The following is a 19,427-nucleotide window of genomic DNA, read 5'->3' as shown; positions in this document are numbered from 1 at the left end:
CACCAATTCAGTTTTCTCGGTGAATTTAGCGGGAAATTTTTCGCTCTATTTCCCTGCTATATTTAGTGGGAAAATTTCTCCGCTAAATATAGTGGAGAAATTTTCGCTAAATTTAGCGGAAAATTTAGCAAACATTTCCTGCTAAATGGGGGGGGAGGAGGAGAAGGAGCATACCCTCCTCTCCGTACCCTCCCTCCACCTCCTCAAGAGCTGCGCTCTAATTCGGCATTACAGAGAATTGAAAACATACGTCTTTAATTTTTTTTATAAGAAAATAGGCTGTAAAACGTCTGTGCATACGAAAGGCTCTGCACTTCCTAAACAAGCTGTCTTTTTTGTACCCACGCGTGGTGTTTAGTATTTGTGATCTTGAGTTTGTTTTGTTATTATGGATGATTGTTCTGGGAACGGGGATGTCCATATTAATGAGGCACGACTGTGGACATTGCCCAGACTTCAGCATTAGCTTAATTGCGGAAGATTGTTACTGTGGTGCACTCTGTCTTGATCTGGCACTCTTTCTAGCGGTGAAAGACAATTTCCTGATGGCTCTCTGCTGCCAATTGAAGTATGTTCCAAAGGTGGTTGTAAAGAGCTACATCGATAAGGTAAGAGCATCATCTGGTGTGTTGTTGAAAAATTGCATCAGTGTATGCATAGAGACTAAGAAGACAAGTATCATACTTTCCGGACTATAGTCTGCACCCGCATTGCAAAGCCCAATTTCAGCTGAAAAAAATTTTTTTTGCCTTAGATAGTCTGTACTCGGTGTATAGACCATTCCACTAGGAAGAGTGGAGAGAGAAAAAATGTCCTCCCCCTCTCATCCAGCGCATCGTCTGCTTCTCCGGGTGGGCTGTACCTACCTAACATCCGGCTGGCGTTCAAATTCGGTTTAAAATCGTGTCATTTTGGAAATTTCAAGTGAAGATGCACAGCTTTTTTTTGTGTAATGCTATGCTTGATAAAAAAGACTAACCGGGTCCATTTGCGCCGTTACCTGCGTGCAAATAAAAAAAAAAAAAAAAAAAAAAATGAAAACCTTTTCAGAGTGGCTGGTGTCCAGCAAAAAGTAAATCTGGTTGCAGTAGCCTTTTTACTATACAAGGTTTGTACTGGTGTAGACTTTAGCGGCAGTGAGTGGAAGTCTGGAATAATAAGTAAAAATGTGCTTTCCTGACACAATAGGTGCAATGGCTGAAGGTAGTACTGCCGGCTGACTCCACTGTTATTGAAGTAGCGGAACAACTATTCGCTAGTTGATCATTTACTGGAATAAAATAGCAGAGCGCTATAGGCCGATTTTGGAGTAGCCATAAGTATTCTAAGAACGCGAACCACTTCACAACGGCAGCCACGAGCGAGAGTTCGACGTTCAGTACAACCCAAAGATGGAGGACGGCAACCACCTGGTTTGTCGTCTGCTAACGAAATCGGGCGCGTACCCTCTCTCGTTTTACCCCACGGAACCTGCTGAACTTCCCGGATGTGTGGAGAGAAGGCTGCGGTCGAACAAATTGGCGCCACCCTGAGAGTGCTAAATGGAATGGTCTATGGTCCGCAGGCACTAATTTATGAGGGTGAGAGAAACAGAGTGCTTGTATGACCTTGTTTCATTGTTCCGTTGAAACAAAAAACGAAAGCCCGGAACCAGTGACCTTGTGTATAGTCCGCACGGCATAAAATATCAACATTTAGGAAAAACATGTTGTGTATAATCTGCGCAGCTTTAAATGCCAACCTTTAGAAGAAACAAACCATGTATAGTCTGCACCTGAGTATATTCCGCACAGCACAAAATATTAACTTTTAAACATGTATGGTCTGCAGACTATACACCAGAAAATATGGTACTTCAACAATTGCTTCCCCAGAAAAGTAGACTACAATTCTCATTGCTTGCACCAGATCCTGGGCTTTGTTTAAAATAGGTTTTACCCTGATTTGCGAATTTGGAGTGTGTCCACCATAACATCTAGAGGTGCTAAAAACTGTTTTCAAACCTAAGGTTCAAAGATTGAACCAAAAGGCTTGAAAAGTTTAAAGTGTATTGACAGGTCAGACTTATTACATTAAAAAAATGTGACAATATTTTAACTTCAGAATTTCTTGCACTAAAGAATTCAATTGTTTTCGAATTTTCAAATTTGTTGCACCAGTCAGCCAGCCATATCTACAATTTTGGTACTTATCATGCTAAGAAATTCTACAATTTTTCAACTTCTGAACCTGCTGAGATTAAAAGTTTAATGAAGTTTGAACCAAGTTTATTCCCTGAAGCAGTGGTTCTCAAATGGGGGTCCGCGGACCCTTTGGGGTTCGCGAAGGCATTCTTGGGATCCGCAAAGCCCTGCCTCATCAGTCAAGCCCGGCAGTAAAAGTTCTTTTTTCAGGTCGAAAAGATATGTTTCAGTTTTTGGGCGTGTTTTCTTGTCTGTATGTGAAAAAGAGAAGTCTACATCACACTAGTCCATTTAATATATCAATGTTATATTTAACCTATACCTTTTCTCACCATGAACGGGGTCCTCCAGCATCTCTGCCGATCCCCAAAAGGTCCGCGAAATTTCGGCGGTTGAGAACCACTGCCCTAAAGCAACGAATATAAATAACACAAGATATGATTGTGTGGAGGGGTGTGGAAATTGCCCTGGACTTTCACTTTGCTGATCGTCCCACCAACAACTCTTTTTTAAAGGGCTGAGTGTCCTCAGCCTCGCACCTCGCGCCTGAGAGTTTTCCTTCACCTTTCGCACAGAGCCTCTCCCAAAAACAGCTCCATAGGTTGCCCCACGGTTATCTGCAAGCCATCGAATTTCTGGTCTGCGATTTGAAATTCAACAGAGGTGTTTCACTGGGGCATTCTTCATAACCTTAGTAATTTACGAATGCAAGTCCGCCGATTTTCCTGAGCAAGGAAATGCTCGGAGAATGGCGTGCTTGGAGCAAGACTCCGATGCACGATAGCGAACACTGGATTGGCACTAGCTCCATTATCATTAGTGACCGGCTGATATTAGAGCGGCCAATACCTCCCTTCACCGAAAAAGAAAAGTTTCGTTGAAGTATTCCTCTAAGGCCTTAGCCTTAAAGGGATACTTCAACGAAATTTGAAATATACCCGTAGTGTTCAGGAATAGGCTGAATATGATCCGAAATATCCATAAATGACAATCGCACATTTGTATTTTGAGCCTGATCGCTGTATTTATCGTTATAAACGACCCCCTCTGGCAAGCACTCGGAGAGCAGCTAGCAGAAAGCATGTCATATCCGCCGCAATCGTGACATAGTTTGTCTCGGGATGAGCAAAGCTGCGGCAAGGCTGACGTCGTCAGGATGCCCTAGCCGTTCCAGCCACCGAAGCGGTCGAAGCACACCAGCGATCGGGCCACCGCAACTAATGCAAATCTGCTTTTGTGTGAATTTTGATGGACGGGTTAATCTTCAATAATCTTGTAGAGGGAGAATAGCGACGTCTGGGACACACAAAAGAGAGTCCCATTGAGTGGGGAGTTCCTCCCTCCTCTCTTCTCTTGTGCTGGCCGTGGAGCTGTCGGCATGACGTCGGGTTCAAAGCATGAAGAGTTCTAGGCGAGACAGTTATCGTCACTACCTCTCAAATTTCCTAGACGGGCATTACAAACGAGGCATTAGCGACATCCACCATGCGCTCTTTGCTAATCGTTTAATTTGTTTTAAAGTTTTTTGTTTTTTTTTTGTATTTTTTAACAAGATATTGGTTTGTCCTATGTGATACTGCTTTTTTGAAGGGATGCTGAACCGAAATTTGAATTTCCCAAAACACGCGCAAAAGCGTGCAACGGGATGCTACAAATACCAAAACATCACTCATACAGCGATATCTCGAACGGATGACCGTATTTTTCAAAAAAGGAGGCGCATTTGGCAGGAATGTTGACGTGATGTTTCTCCGAGAAGGAGAGGGAACGGCCTCGCGTCTTCTCCGCCTCGCGGTCTTGAGGGAGCGAAGCAAAGAGAGGAGGAAACACGGTATCTTGACGTCACGCACCTCGTCGGCCTGGTTCAATCTCGACCTCTTTTTCCAAAAATACAGCCGTCCATTCGAGATATCGCCTTGTGAGTAGTGTTGTAGGGATTGTAGCGTCCCGCCTACATCTCCTGTATTGTTTTTTTGAAATCCAAATTTCGGTTCACCATCCCTTTAACGCTTATAGACCAAAAAATAAGTGCCAAAATTTCTTTGTAGTATTCCTTTAAAGGGGTGCTCTGGCGATTTTTTTAGCTACCCAAACTGACTGTATTTTGGGAATCTCAGGTATGCTATTTAGTATCGCAAAATTGCGAATAGTATATATGAAATTGGCAAGTGAAAATGATGCTAAAAGCAACATTCAAACATACCCGTGCTTTTCAGTGCCGTGACGTCAGTGCAAGGCAGGCTTGCTGGTCGAGCGGGCAGCCTAAAAATGGACTATGCCGAGCATTTCTTCTGTGCTGCTGCGCTGGTGCTAGAGCGAGCTTCCAAAGCATTCATTTGACACCATGAAACTGCTTGTAATCAGTTGGGAACAAAGTCTAGTCTAAAGAGTGAATGCCTGCCTTCCGCTGACGTCGCTTTTTTATTGCGCCTGCCAGTAGAGACTACTTTGAAAAAACATAGTGAGGATTAAAATTGTGAATTCAACAACTTTGCTAAAAAAATTATTTTGACCCAATATTTGGGTTACTATTTCAACAATCTTTGTTGGTGTGTTTAGCTGATTTTCAGGCAAATCTGGGACCAGATTTGCCTGAAAGGAAATGCCAGAGTACCCTTCAAGCTTCGCAGAGATCTACAAATTATTAGTGTACTCTGAATCCAACGACTGTGAAAACAAGGAAGTTACAGTTCCGAGTGAATGAAGGAAATGCTCAGTAAAGGCTCGTTCACACTCTTGCATTTGACTATGACAGACTAAGATGAGACCGGTTTTAAAGCCTCTCAAGATGGCTTACGACCAGCTGCATTGCTGTGCAGCCGGTCGTAAGCCGTTGCAAAAGGTTTTAAAACCGGCCTTGTCTTAGTCGGTCATAGTGAAACGCAAGGGGTCTAGTTCAGGCCGAAAAGTTTGAGGGTCTAATTCAGCCCAAAAAGAGTGCCCTCAGGTCATGAGGTTGAAGCACCATTTTTGCATAGTCTCGAAAAAAAAAATGAAAAAAGTGACCTACGTTACAGGCATGCATACATTAATTAACACTGTGCCCCTAAATAAACATGCATTTGTTAAGCAAATATATTTTATAAAGCATGCTACTGTGTTACTGGCACTGAAATTTGCATTCGGCATGGTGTGTGCACCAGTGAAAGAAACCTGATATTTAACTTTCCGAGCACCCGGCCTTTACCCTTTCTGGCAAGCTCTTTAGGATCTCTACATTCAGAATAGTTATTGTAAAATCGGTAAGCAAAGGTAGAGCCAAAACCAACATTCAAATATACCCACGCTTTTCAGTGCTGTGACGTCACTGGCAGGCTTGCAGGTTGGGCAGGCAGTCGAAAAGCAAGCAATATGCCGTGCATTCGTTTCGTGCTGCTGCATGCATTTGACCAACACCACCTAGGTTTGACAATTATATGGCAAGAAATTCTACTGTCCAAAGCCTGCTACTGACGTCACTTTTTCATTGTTACCAGGAGACCTTCAATTTGAAAAAAAGGAAAAGCAATGAGGGCCATAACTAAAAATTCAATAAATTTGCAGAAAAAAAAAATTATGTTGGCCCAATATTTGAGGGTCTAGTTAAGCTATATTTGTTTGTATGTTTGGGAACTTTTTAAACAAATCAGGGACCGTGAAAAAAAAAAAAAAATGTACCGCAAATTACCCTGCAATTGTGTTGCTACATGAAACATTTAGATTCACTGTTATGCTTTTTGTGGCTTCACTCTAAAAACTAGCCTAAGAATGTTTCCCGTTAAAAACGCCAGAAAACCCCTTCAAGGTCTTGTCTCGCCTTCCTTGGGCCTGCAGGTGCTTCCCATTCTCGTGGATGCCCTGAGCAGCGCTGAAGTGCTGGTGGTTGGTCAGTGTGTGCTGCCATGCCTGACAGAAAATGTGGCGCTTATGGTGTCCTGCCTCAACAGCGTCGTAGGGCAACTGTTACGGCTGGCCAAGCCACCCCAACCCATGGTATGAGGCTCGTCCTACGTTCAAGCCTTTGCACAACCCTGCTACATGCATAACTTTAAACCGGTTTTTCTTTCTTCAGTTTTGTAGTTGATTATGACGATGGCCATTTGGGGTAATGTACTGAAAGGTTTCAAATCTTGAGCATACCAGTTCAGTGGGGAAAAGAAATCAGTCACACCAAGGAGGACATAGCCAGTTGATTTCCAAAGCTGGAAGTGCTGTTAAGAAGTTGCAGGCGCAACACCTATTGCCAACAGTCTCGTTAAAGCCTTCCAAGCCTCCCGCTTGACCCTCCTAAAAGCACTAGGCATTTAAAGGGGGGGTACAACGATTTCCGGACTTCGGTCAAGCATTTCTGGAAGTTGCCCTCTGACACTTCTAAAGTAGAGAACAGAAAACCAACTTCGCCTGCGTGTCCTAGTTGTGTAAAAAAAAAGATAAATATTGGCATTTCGGGCACCCCTCAACTCGCTCCCAGTTTTCAGGGTCTCACCTGGTCCCCCTGCTAGTGACGTAAATCGGGGTGCCGTGTAGATTCCCGTGTGCTCTCTCGGAGGACGCTTCCGCTCCCTCTCTCTGCTGACATTAGCGGGCGCTATGCTGCAGCTTAGAGCCGAGCAAGGTCACGTAATCTTTTCGCCGTAGTTCCTTCGGCTGCCACTTGGGGCTGCAGGTGGGGGAAAAAGCTAGACTTTCGCTTTGCGATTGTGGAGTGGAATCGCAACATTTTTTAATGAACGGGATGTTTTCTGTATTCTCTGGGACACGATAAACAACGTAAAAATGACGAGATGCAAATTCTTTTAAGCTTAAAATCGTTGCACCGCCCCTTTAAAGTTGAAAAAACAATAAAAACGGATTGGGAAAGTTTCCTCTCGCTGTGCCATACAACATATTGGTCAAATCTAAAAAACCAGACCGGAAAAAAAAGTTTGTTTTTTACTTAGAACATTAGTGTTAAAGGGGGACCAGGTGTAATATTTTTTCACCGGGTGGAAAGTCCTCCTCGCCCTCTTTCTTTCTTGTATTGTATTGTAGCATGGCGAGGCGAGGGGAAAGGTCCCCTTTTGCGCCGGCTTCTTCTGAAAGGATAAGCCGAGAAAATCCCCTTTCTGAGCGACGGGCGATGGGTGTGGCAGCAGCGACCTCGTGACTTACAGGTATCTTCAGCTCCTATCGCGTAATCTGCCCTATTTTTTTGGCTCTCGCCAAGCCTAGCCCCTCGGGGGTAGGTTTTACGGAGCTGCAAGGCTGCGCCCTCGCAGTCACCGAATTCGAGCTGTCGAAGTTCTTTGGTTTAGCCCGTGGCAAAGTAAACGCATACTTGGGAGCTGCGATGCATCCCCACACACATTGAAGAATGTTTCATAGATATTCTCGGTTGATCAAGGAGCTCGGAACACATGCGCGAGATGTGGTGACTTTAATATGTAAGGATGACTTACATCTGCACAAAACATTCCATCTTCAGAAAAACGGCTTATCACGCTCAAACCTGCCTCAAATTGGGATCGATGGAAAAGAAAACGATGTACCAGGCGCGGGCATCTTGTAGAAGGTCTCTGTTTTCTAGCAGCGAGCACAAATTATTGAACTTTAGCAGACTATGTTTTCAGGCCACGCTATATTTAGCAGGAGCTCGCACTGCCACTTCGATGCATTCTCTGAAGCGCGCACTGAAGTGGCAGCGGGCCTTCGAAAACGATTGACTAAAATGCCTTGTTGTGTGCCTAACTCGTAGAACATGATGAAATTCATATTTACACATTCCCAACAACCACCTCAGGTAAGAGGGCATCAAGGGTGGATTCAATATTAGAAAGCTTTAGTGGGTCGCCTTTAGCCACTTCGATAACCATACTGTCCTACCCCACAACAAAATGTAAGCTAGACTCGCTGTTTACATTCTTTATCGAGTACGGCTATGGAGCGGTAAAGACAATATTAAACCCCTTTTTGGCAAGTCTAGCGTGTCGTGTGATGGTTCAACGTTGCTTGTATTGGTACCATAGCACGGGCCGCCACTTCGAAGTATTTGTGGTGTCTCAAAGAAACTAAAGCAAAGGCAGACACTTTTTTTTAACGTACACAAAATTGTATTTAACATCATGAAAAAACCCTACACCATAGGCGTAGACTACGGGGGGGCATCGGGGCTTGTGCCCCCCCTAGCAAAATCCGGGGTCAGGATCATGGCCCTTCCCCCGGGCCATGATCCTGACCGACATGCTGTTTACGCGCCATGTAACGAGCTTCTATAGTAGTGGCATGTAAACAAAATAACGCCCACGTTGCCTTTATTGACAAAATACATGGGAAATGGAATCCCAGGGTGCTTACGTTGGCTTCAATCTCCAGTTCTGGCGAGAAACTAACACGCAGCACTCCCCCCCCCCCCCCAAGAAAATGGAAAGTCTACGCCGCTGCCCTACGCCACACAGTTAGCACGAACAAAATATTACCGGTGTTTTCCACTTTTTTTTTTCTTGTTAGAAATTAATGATGTTTAGGAAACTGTTGATGCGAGTAGCCCACCTAAGCAGTAGATTTTAGTGCGAGCCAATACATTGTTGGGGAAAATAGCAAAAAGCGCCGATGTCGTGTTTGCGCTAATGTGTCGCGTAATGTACGCATATCGCTTCAAAATCAACGCTAACGGAGTGAATCAGTAAATTTAGTGGCCCCCAAAAAAGGGGTGTTATTTTATTTGGTTTTTATGGTTGAAAAGTTGTTATTTTTATACAAGCAAATCCGTAAAGAGTGCTTCCATTGGGCTCCAACTTACGAGGCATCAATTTGTTCTTATACACTAAATTCTGCATGGCCTTTGCGTAAAAATGTTAATATTGCGTTCGTGCTAGCTGTTTCACGCATAGTAAGAAGACCAGTTCATTGCTCGAACATTTAAACAAGGCCTTTCTTACGCCAAATAGATTTTGCGAGTACGCTCTATTACTGGTGGTTCATAAAATAATCTATGTTGTTTATTTGGAGGAAAGGAAGTGATGGTGAGGGGAGGGTGAATTGAATACAGAAGATGACTCCAGGGAACCTCGAACTTCGTAAATATTTTGCACAACCTATAATCCTGAGTTAATTAATCATTTTTGCTTTGCCTGTTTCAGAACTTGTTAAAAGTCGCGCTAAAGGCCAAGATGAGCGAAAAGTCAGGTGCCCCTGTTTATTTGAGCAAGAAGTGTATATATGCGAGATAGAACTGAAAAAGCATACGAGTGTAACCGTAGCAATCTTTGACCAAGCCTGAACCTCACTTTTTCTGAAACCACGGAGATGACTGCTTTTGATGACTTGATAAAGCAAGCCAAAGCCGTTAATAAGTGTGACTCGTTGTTAGCTGTGATAATCAAGGCGCTGCGACGGTTTTTTGGAACCTTTCATCCATTAAAACAAATTGTGTAATAAATGCATTGCCATATTATGCTTGCGCTGATCTTGTAGCGGTACGCGTGCATTACGTGGCACTGTTAGTCCGAACGCGACATCTGCGATTTTTACTATTTCTGCCAGCAACATGTATTGTCTAGCACTGAGCTCTGCCACTTAGGTTGGATAGTTGCATAACAGTTTTCTAACCATCATTCACTTCTAAGAAAACAAAATGAGAAAGACCGGCGATCGTTTGTCTGTGCTAACTCTGTGGTAGTATACCTAAAATGTATTTGCAATGACAAATTACAAACACATTTCATGTTAAAAAAAATCGGCTACATTTAATTTTTTTTAATGCTTTAAAAATACTTTAAAGGGGCAGCATGTGCTATAGCACCGATTTAAGCAACGTTGAACTATAACACAACACGCTTCGATAGCCGCACTCTATGAAGAATGCTCACAGAAAGGTTATAGCTTATATATTGTTGTAGGGTACGGTTATCTAAGAGCTAAAGACGATCCACTAAAACTTTTTAGTATCGACACTCACCATTGCTGCCTTCTCACCTCATGTGGTTGTTGGGATGCGTAAATATAAATGTGATCTACATTCGTTGGCCATCATATAGTGTGAGTTACGCACACAATAATTTGTGCTCGCTGCTAGAAAACAGAGACCTTCTACAAGATGCCCGCACCTGGTACATCGCTTTCTTTTCCATCGATCCCAATTTGAGGCAGGTTTGAGTGTGATAAGCCTTTTTTTTGAAGATGGAATGTTTTGCGCAGATGTAAGTCATCCTTACATATTCAAGTCACCACATCTCGCGCATGTGTTCCGAGCTCCTTGATCAACCGAGAATATCTATGAAACGTTCTTTAATGTGTGTGGGGATGCATCGCAGCTCCCAAGTATGCGTTTACTTTGCCACGGGCTAAACCAAAGAACTTCGACAGCTCGAATTCGGTGACTGCGAGGGCGCAGCCTAGCAGCTCCGTAAAACCTACCCTCGAGGAGCTAGGCTTGGCGAGAGCCAAAAAAATAGGGCAGATTACGCAATAGGAGCTGAAAATACCTGTAAGTCACGAGGCCGCTGCTGCCGCACCCATCGCTTGTCGCTCAGAAAGGGGATTTTCTCCGCTTATCCTTTCAGAAGAAGCCGGCACAAAAGGGGACCTTTCCCCTCGCCTTGCCGTGCTACAATACAAGAAAGAAAGAGGCGAGGAGGACTTTCCACCAGGCGGAAGAATATTTCAGCTGGTCCCCCTTTAAGCAGCCCAAAACATGAAAAACAGGCATAGGGGCATAATGACAAATATATCTGAATGCCCGTTTGCATAATATAAAAAGGTTCCCGAATGCTACTATCCTATCGCTCTGCCCTGCTCTTCCTTTTGATGCACCTGCAGGCGGCAAATTACTGTGCGTGCAGCAGCAATCAGACAGTTCCCCAGAGATATCTGGCAGCAACACAAGGCGAGAATGGCAGGACACCCCTTTGAACATGAAGGTAGGAAGTTTCTGGAGGCGACATGAGGCCACTGGAGGTGAAGCCATAAGTGTGGAGGGACACGCCCCTAACGATGACCAAAACCAAGAGACGCTATTGAACGAAAAGGAGAGCTGACCCAATGGCCGTTTTGGTCTTTGTCGAACAATTTCTTGGTTTTGGTCATCGTTGAGGGCGTGTCCCTCCACACTTCTGGCTTCACCTCCAGTGGCCTCATGCCGCCTCCAGAAGCTTCCTACCTCCATGCTTTCGAATGACCCGCCTCCTGCACGCGCTCGCTGCCTTTCACCACGCTCTCTCACGAGATGCCGAAGAGTTGACGAAGGTAGGAGGCTCCCACTGGAGGCAGGACAGCTGAAGCTCCTCCCTGCCGTGATTATCCTGCCAGTGACCGTGGGACCTACAGGGCGAGGCCGTAAGAACCAACTTGACAGGCCTCGCAAATTTCTAATTCTAATGATACATACCTAGAACGGGGCACGCAAATGTTGTTTCGCAAAAGGTTTTGCATCTATTTATTTGAGAGCTCAACCCGGAGGTGGTGAAATATTAAAAATACTAAAACATTTCGAAAACGGCGGACGTGCACTTTTTATGTCCTATCCCGGATGTTCGTCGTCTGCACACTGGTTTGCGAGCTTCCTCCGAGGTGGTTGTCGTTCGTATGTTTCGTTGAAGTTGTTACTTGTTGCGATTATCCTGCTTGTCGCCAGCCTCTACCAGGTGTTCTCAGCGTTTTTGCATTCAGGAAGCCATGCGGGAGTGAGCTCGCAAACCAGTGAACAGACGGACGGCTAGTATACGACACAGGAAATGTACTGCCGCCGTTTTTCTTTATTTTTAATATTTCGCTACCTCAGAGTTGAGCTTCAAAAAATTTGCACATAAAACTTCTTGCAAAACAACATTTGCGTGCTCGATTTCAGGAATGAACTTTGAAGCGTGTCAAATGTGCTGGTTCTTACGACCTCACCCTGTATTTCCTTTATCGAGGATTCCTCCGATCAAAATCCTACTGAAAACCAACTAAATGGGTTGTCCTGTCCTTTCCTGTTGTGCAGATGAGGATTTTAGCAATAGAACTATAAAGAAACTGTACAGCCTATGGAATTTGCTCAAGGGGGTAAAATTGTGTTTTAGAGGCATCTGTCATTCTCATTGATAAGGAATTTATTTTTAACAACAGTAGCAATAAAAAAAATGTATGCTAATTTTAGTCCATGTTTTGATAATTTTAAGGTCAAGAGACCTGACAGAATTGGTCACATCAGGCATCCCATTTATCTCTTGTGAGAGTTCCACATTCCCATTTTTTTTATTCTATCAAGAAGAGTTCCACTGATGCTTCCGTATTTGTATATTTGTGCCTTCACTGTGCACTGGTTGCTTCTAGAACCACAGCACCTTCACATCCCTGGAACCAAACTTTCTCTTAATTGGTGCATCACGTTCCAGGATGTGCGCAGGATGTCCCTAGAGTGCTTACATCAGCTCACCACAACTGGGGAAAGGGAGCTGCTGTTGCATCGGCGCAATGTATTGCGTGGCCTAACGCCGTGCCTTTGTGATCGGAAGCGTGTTGTGCGCCAGGCAGCAGCACAGGCGTCGAGTGCTTGGTAAGTGGCATGCTGCCCCACTTTCCACTGTGCTGCAAGTAGTGTACAGTTGAGTGCTCCCCTTAAAACCATAAAGGCTTCAAGCGTGAACTATGCTCTGTTCACCCTTAAGCCGAGACTACAAGGGGAGTTACGTGCCCGCCAGACCAATCAGCTGCCTCCCTCTTATCGCCCGACCCGGTTCGGGGGTATGGCCGGGAGCGTGACGATGTAGCAAAAGAGAGGCGTCCGATTGGTCCAAGGACATAGCTTCCACTGCAGTCTCAGCTTATGGGTGAACAGAGTATAACGCTCGAGCTTGAAGCCTTTTTTGCTTAGTCCATGTTAAGGAGAGACCCTGGCCTTGAACATTTTTCTGTAATTTCAAATCTAATTTATATTAAATTTTCACCTCTACCGCAAGTTTTTGTGCTAAGTACCAGCTGACTGTTTTCCTATCTTTACACCTTCCCAAAAAATGCTCCTAGGCCGGCGCCACGTTGATGATGATGCAGCTGGTGCGATTCTCGCAGCTAGAAATTTTCTGCCACTGTTGGGACTGTTGAAACCTGCTCAGCGCGATTCTCCGCCTATGTTTTGCAGTTTTGCATTTAAAGTTTTCGGGCCTTTCTTGAAAGTTTTGACCTCATTTTCCTTGTATATGCTGCATACCCTTTTTCTGTTATCTTCCACCGTGAGAAATAAGGCTGGTAAGTGCATGCAACCCAAGCGTTTCTGCTCGACATTCCTAAGAAACAAAGGAAGGGAAGAACCTCGAACTGCCCTTGACACGATTTAGTGAACAATGACAACTGTTCTCCACACTGACAGAGATAATCTGCGTAGAGACCTTCTCAGTAATCGCCAGAAACAGCTGTTTGGGTTGGGGTGGGTAACAAACCGGTTGTGTCCGTTCCTTTACCTTAGTGCTGGTATTGTGAAAAAAAGCTGTCCCTAAAACGTGCCTCAAGATGATGTCCCCCTGGATTCCGTCCGATCGTTAAGATGACAGTCGTCGACACTGTTGTGCTGTGTTATTTTTTAGATATTTCTCAAATAATTCCACTTCGGATAACGCTGCACCATGTGGTACATACAATATATTGTTGTGTAGATTGGATATTATTTTTGACAGCAAAGCGCTTTGTCATTTGACACAGCTGAGCGGGTGGCACCATTAAAACTCAGTCAAATATAACAAACATTCCAGACACATTCGCTCTGTCTAAAATGTTACATGTACCCCAAAAAATATGTAACAGTTTATGTTTTCTTTTAAATGTGGTACAATGCTTTCTCAATGTCCTCCGTAAAATACATATAACGTGAAATGCAAAAAAAAACAGCGGGAAAAGACGAGAATTTAGCCGCCACACCTCTGAAATTGCGTCTCCGCAGGCTGCGTATATCGAAATCAACAGTCCACTCGGTTAGGGTTAGCAGGGACGCTGGCGAGAGACTAGCCTCAAACCCAGTGTGAAAGCTCGAAAAAGGTTCTCTTGTCCCTGGGGCCGAGTGTTTCTTGGAAAAGTGTATAGTTTTGAAGAAAACCTCAACTTTACCGCGAATGTTTCTGCCAATACCCCCAGCAATATTTTTTAGAGATTCACAGATTTGTTTAAAAAAAGCCGTGAAAGCTACATTTATGCAATTTGTGCGGACGAGTTATACGGCCAAGGAGACACGTATAGGGGGCTAATCATAACGATCAGTCAGCTAATTAGGTGAAATTTGTTAATTTTTTATTAGCAAAAATAGACATATGGTTCCAATTAGGAACTTGCTGAGCGTCATCCAAAACCAGTAAGTCAACCTTTTCGAAAGATAAAATGCAGGGGAAACATTTTGTGGCGTTCTGTAAAAACGCTCAATTTGGACGTGTTTCTATGTTTTGGTTTATTATCGGAAAGCATGTCTGCAGCCACAGTCCTGCTCCTCAGTGGCCGAGACACGCAACACACTTCCCTGCATCCTACGAGGGGGGCGAGGCAGTGGCTTCGCGCTGCAACCACTGGGGAGCGCGATTGCGGGCGCGAAGATGTGCTCCGATAAGAAAACGAAACCTAAAACGCATCCCAACTGTGCGTTTTTTTTTTTTTTTTTTTTTTCTCTCTTCAGAATGCTATAAAATTCTGCCCCTGCCTTATATCTTTCTAAAGAGTTGATTTAGTGGTTTTCAATGGCTCTCTGCAAGTTTCTAATTAGAACCATATGTCTATTTTCACTAATGAAAAGGTTAATTACCATATTTTAACTAATTAGCAGACATTGTTACTATATATGTCCTCCTAGCCGTATATCTCACCTGCACAAACCGCACAAGTGTAGCTTTCACGGCTCTTTTTAAACAAATCTGTTAAGCTTAAGGGTAGTACAGGGTGTCTAGCGACCGGGTGTCTAGCGGTACAGGGTGTCTAGCGACCCCAATCTAAACCTTAAGCCGAAAGCATCCTAATCTGGCAGCCATGTTGCCATTTGGATATGTTCAGCGTCGTGTTTTCATTGTGTTTCCGGAAGTGGCCTCTTCACTGGCCATGTTGGTGGCAAGAAAGTGCTAATTTAATCCGGACTGGACGAAACTGAATATTTTGCAATATGCAGGTTAGATTAGGCCCATGCAAAATGATCCTCACTGTGCTCAATGCCTTGCGTTGTAAGGGTCCTATATATTTAAACGTCTCTAGAGTGGTCAGGGAAGGTCACCTGAAATTGTCAAGGAAAACCTGGAAAAGTCGGGGCATTTCAAAAGAATAATTTACTAGACACTTTCTTTTATTTTTCATTTATTGTGCTGAAATTTAGCATAGTAATGTATTTCTCAGTGGTGATTTCAAATATACAATTAGTTTTCATATAGCTTCACTAGATCCTGAGTTATAAATACAATTGTAATTTTAATTAGGTCCTCTTTATGGGTCGTTAGTGTAAAATTCTTCAGAATATATCAGAAATTTTTATTGAATGGCATTCACAAAGACATGCTTTGTGCGGCGATTCTATTTTAAGCCCGATGTAAGGATATTACATTGGTAAAAAAACATTGGCAATCAAGTTGCACAAAACAGGAGGGTACATCTTTTTGAAACAAATTAATTAAAATTATTGTATGACATATAAAGCAACAAAAATAGCATCCTCACACAAAGCATGTCTTCGTGAATGCAAATCTATAAAACTTTGATATATTCTGAAGATTTTTACGCTAAAGACCCGTAAGGGGGACCCAATTAAAATTACAAATTTATTCACAACTCAGTATCTAATTGCACATTTGAAATCACCACCGAGAAATATATTAAATACATCAGTATACTAAAATTCAGCACAATAAATGAAAAACAACAAAACAGTTAGACCAGAATCTCCCATTTTAGTATTGAAAGAATTTGCAGTTTGTATTTTTTATATTGTTTATCCAAGCACAAGTGACCAAAAACACGTCATCTTGCCTTGCTCATCTTGCCTTGCGCGTCACCTTGCATCAAAAAAACTGCTATTCCGCTGTGTAATCACAAAGAAAAAAAAAAATTTATTTGCTGATCTGATCTGCAGTTGCGTGTGGCGGTTACGTCTTCTAGGGGGGCAAGCGGAAGTCAACAAAACCTGTCCCCCTTCACTGCTACACTCGCCGTCAGCCCCGAGACGAACTGTCTTTTGTGTTGATCGCTCGCCGCGGCCTTTGACGATGCTAATCCTTTAAAAGTCGACAATCGCGGAGGAGCAGCTGGCGTCTTTGAAGAGGGAACCCAAGGGGAAACCATATGATACCCCAGAGGATGTCACTCGAAAGACGTAAAGTTGAGAGGCACTTGCTACTGTTCGCAAGAAAATACGGTTTTCTGTGCTTTGGTTCATAGGCGACACAGATTAATTTCCGACGTTAATTGGCCAAAGTCCGAAAATCGGTGCACCACCCCTTTAGAAAAAACAAAAAAACACCCTGTATGTTGTTTGAGAATTAGATGAAAAAGAATTTAGTTTTTGAAGACCATTGTCTCTCGTACAAGGTGCAGCAAATTTATATTGGCTGCTTTAGCATTCGGGAATGCTGCTAAAGTCAATTTTTTACATTTCCTTTTACAGGCACATGGTGGGACAATCAATTGGTGAATGATCAACTTGCATGGGAGAGACAAAGCACAAACCAAGGTCTGATAAGTAGGTTAAAATGTTTTTTATGTCAATAGAATCATCTACAAAACATGCTTCCACAGAGGCTCAAATTGGAACTCGTTAGGGGTCATACAGCATTTTCACAGCATATGCAAAATAAAGCACCTTTGTGAAATAATATTAACAGACAAACCTTGTGATTTCTTTCTTTCTTACAAGAGGAATGCAATGTAAAGCTTTGGCACAAAAATCAACACCCAACTGAAAGTCTAGACAACTGATTTGACGGCCACCTCGCAAAACCTGCAACGCTACCCTTTTTAATCGGGTGTCTTCCGACTAGAAAATGTCCGCAACTGGGGCGACCCACCCTCCCCTTGGAAAGGCGTTCAAACACAACATTGCTACGCCTCCTAGCGCAGGGAACAAAAGCTTGGCAGACAGTCTTCTGTCCATTGGCAGATGGAAGAATCTGGTAGTGCATGTCTTCCTTGCATGCTGAATGCTATGATAAGCTTGTTCCTCCCGAACAAGGAAAGGCCTCATTTGCCTCACCACCTTTCGTACATGTCCTGTCACTTGTCACACAAGCGTTTGATCAACAGCTGTTCACTATTTCTTCCACCACCGATGTCACATGGCAGATGAAGCAGGCGTTGCAGACACGCACAGGCTTGGAGTGGCCGTAGTGAGGCAGTGATATCGAATGGGAACTGCAGCGTGAGCAGAAGATCTGAAAACCAATGGTAAATGTGTCTTACACACACTGTGACCCGTGTATTAGGATGCAACAGTCAAAAGGTTCCCAAGAGTAACCATGTAGATGTAAAAAAGGGGAAAAAAACTTTTGCAACATCTGCAACTTTAAATTTTTCTACTGTAACTGTTATACAGCACGTAAATTAACTCTTTTAAGGCACTTTAGACGGCCTGCAAAAATCTAACACTGGCAACCACCATGCTGGTGGTTGAGGCGGCGGCCATTTTCAGTCAGGGTCATGGTAAGCTGTTCCGCGTTTGGCTGCAGCAATTCCTCGAAGAACGAAAACGATAGCAGTTTCATCAGCATCCCCTATGACAGAGTAGCTGTCAAGGAAAAGAAGGCACGAGTGGCAGAGAAGGCTCAGCCGGCCAACACTGGGGCTCCAACCAGAGGAGTGGCGGCTCCCTCAACGCCACCAGCAACTGCGTCGGACCACCACCGGCAGAGCCATCAGCCCTGGCTCACATTAGCCAACATTAATGATATGGTCGCATATTATTCAGTTTCTGGGATGCATTTGTTAGCAGCGAATTACAGCAGTTTTCTCGTTTGTGATGTGGATATAATTCAACACTCCTACACCAACGTGAACGTAAACTGTGTGAATCTTACTTTGTTTACCAGTGCCTTACGAAATCACAACTTCACTACTTGAAAAACCTCTAGTCGAGGACCCTAGAACCAAACCGCTTATTTTTAGTCGTAACGCAATCGCACCGCTCCCAGAAAATTGTGCACATACTGCTTTTCTTTTTTTTTTTTTTTTTTCCCCGTTTGGGGAGGTTGCAAGCATAGATATCAAACTGAGAGATGATTTTATATTAACTTTGTTAAAGTGAAGCAGCATTCGGAAAGTTTGTCGTGGAAATAATTTCTTTTATACTACCTTTTATGGACAACCGATGGGAAGTTGAAAATACTTTGTTGTGAAAATTTCATTCAAGCAGCGTTCGCTCTAGTGGAATTTGACTGTACCTATTAGAACAACAGGCTTCTGGCAGAAACAACAACAGATAGGGGGAGCCACTTTTTTTTTTTTTTTTTTTGGGTAATTTGGTATGTGCTTGTGCACCATCATAATTTGACTCTTTTATAGAGGGGGTTTGAATCAAATAGCACTGTCATTTTCAGCCCTCACAGCACAAGGGACATACCAGCTGTGATACTTGACTCAAGAGTGTTTTTGTACACTCCTACTTTAGTGCAACTTGACCTTTACAAAGAAGAAAAAAAAGGGGCTTGCCTTTCCACATTTGCGACAGTGGTGCCTGCGCCGCAGTAGCGTAAAATGTGCGCTGCAGTCCATGCAGCTGGCAGTCAGCTCGTCGGGTAGCCAGACCGGGGGACCTGTGGAAAAAGCAAACATTTTCACATTGTGCTGAGCAAGACTGAAGGAAAATCTTTAAATTATGTTTATAAATTATGTTCAAAATCAAAAGCCTTTAGAGCTTGCTCTTGATTGACACTCGTACTGGTGCGATACGCATGACCACAATATGGTGATGTTTTTTAAATAACAATTAAAGCGATATCGAATAAAATTCTATATTATTTCTACAAAATGTTTGTAACTTAATTTAGCCCAGTCATTTTCCCAGAATTTTCGGATTAATATATCTAGAACCTGGTCAGTATTGTCTGGAATATTTCTGCTACAACTTGTCTCATTTTAGGCTTCACTAGCATGTGCCCCTGGTGCATTCTACCAACAGGCCAGTTTCACCTACAGTTCTAAAAAAAATCAGAATCACCAGCTTTCTGGCCTTTCTGGAACTCAACAGATCAAGCATATGAGTGTTCTTGCGCACTGCTACCTCAAATTATTGAATATCCCAGCATCCAAGTGTGTCTGGCAGACTTACTAAATCACCCTCAAAGCTAGCATCTCTACTCAAAT

General features: G+C 43.4%; 2 protein-coding genes across 2 annotated transcripts in view; one reads left to right on the top strand and one right to left on the bottom strand.

Moving 5' to 3' along the window:
- LOC8027160 (MMS19 nucleotide excision repair protein homolog) overlaps window positions 1-16,959 on the top strand; it is a 74,994-nt gene extending 58,035 nt beyond the window's left edge. The window contains exons 22-25 of the mRNA XM_029989498.4: window positions 526-608; window positions 5,997-6,155; window positions 12,515-12,675; window positions 16,738-16,959. Of these exons, the coding sequence (XP_029845358.3) occupies window positions 526-608; window positions 5,997-6,155; window positions 12,515-12,675; window positions 16,738-16,768 (434 nt within the window). The 3' untranslated portion in view covers window positions 16,769-16,959. The remainder of the gene's footprint in view (window positions 1-525; window positions 609-5,996; window positions 6,156-12,514; window positions 12,676-16,737) is intronic.
- The window catches only part of LOC8027158 (lateral signaling target protein 2 homolog), a 53,972-nt gene continuing 51,354 nt past the window's right edge, over window positions 16,810-19,427 (bottom strand). Inside the window, exons 13-14 of the mRNA XM_029989506.4 lie at window positions 18,774-18,877; window positions 16,810-17,500 (exon numbers count right to left, since the gene is read on the bottom strand). Coding sequence (XP_029845366.2) covers window positions 17,366-17,500; window positions 18,774-18,877 — 239 coding nt within the window. The 3' untranslated portion in view covers window positions 16,810-17,365. The remainder of the gene's footprint in view (window positions 17,501-18,773; window positions 18,878-19,427) is intronic.

This window comes from Ixodes scapularis, unplaced genomic scaffold (genome assembly GCF_016920785.2).
Source record: "Ixodes scapularis isolate PalLabHiFi unplaced genomic scaffold, ASM1692078v2 PGA_scaffold9__187_contigs__length_104089568, whole genome shotgun sequence".
NCBI classification, from domain to species: Eukaryota; Metazoa; Arthropoda; class Arachnida; order Ixodida; family Ixodidae; genus Ixodes; species Ixodes scapularis.
Note: the sequence above shows the minus strand (reverse complement) of the source record. Positions and strands in the feature narration are given on the sequence as shown.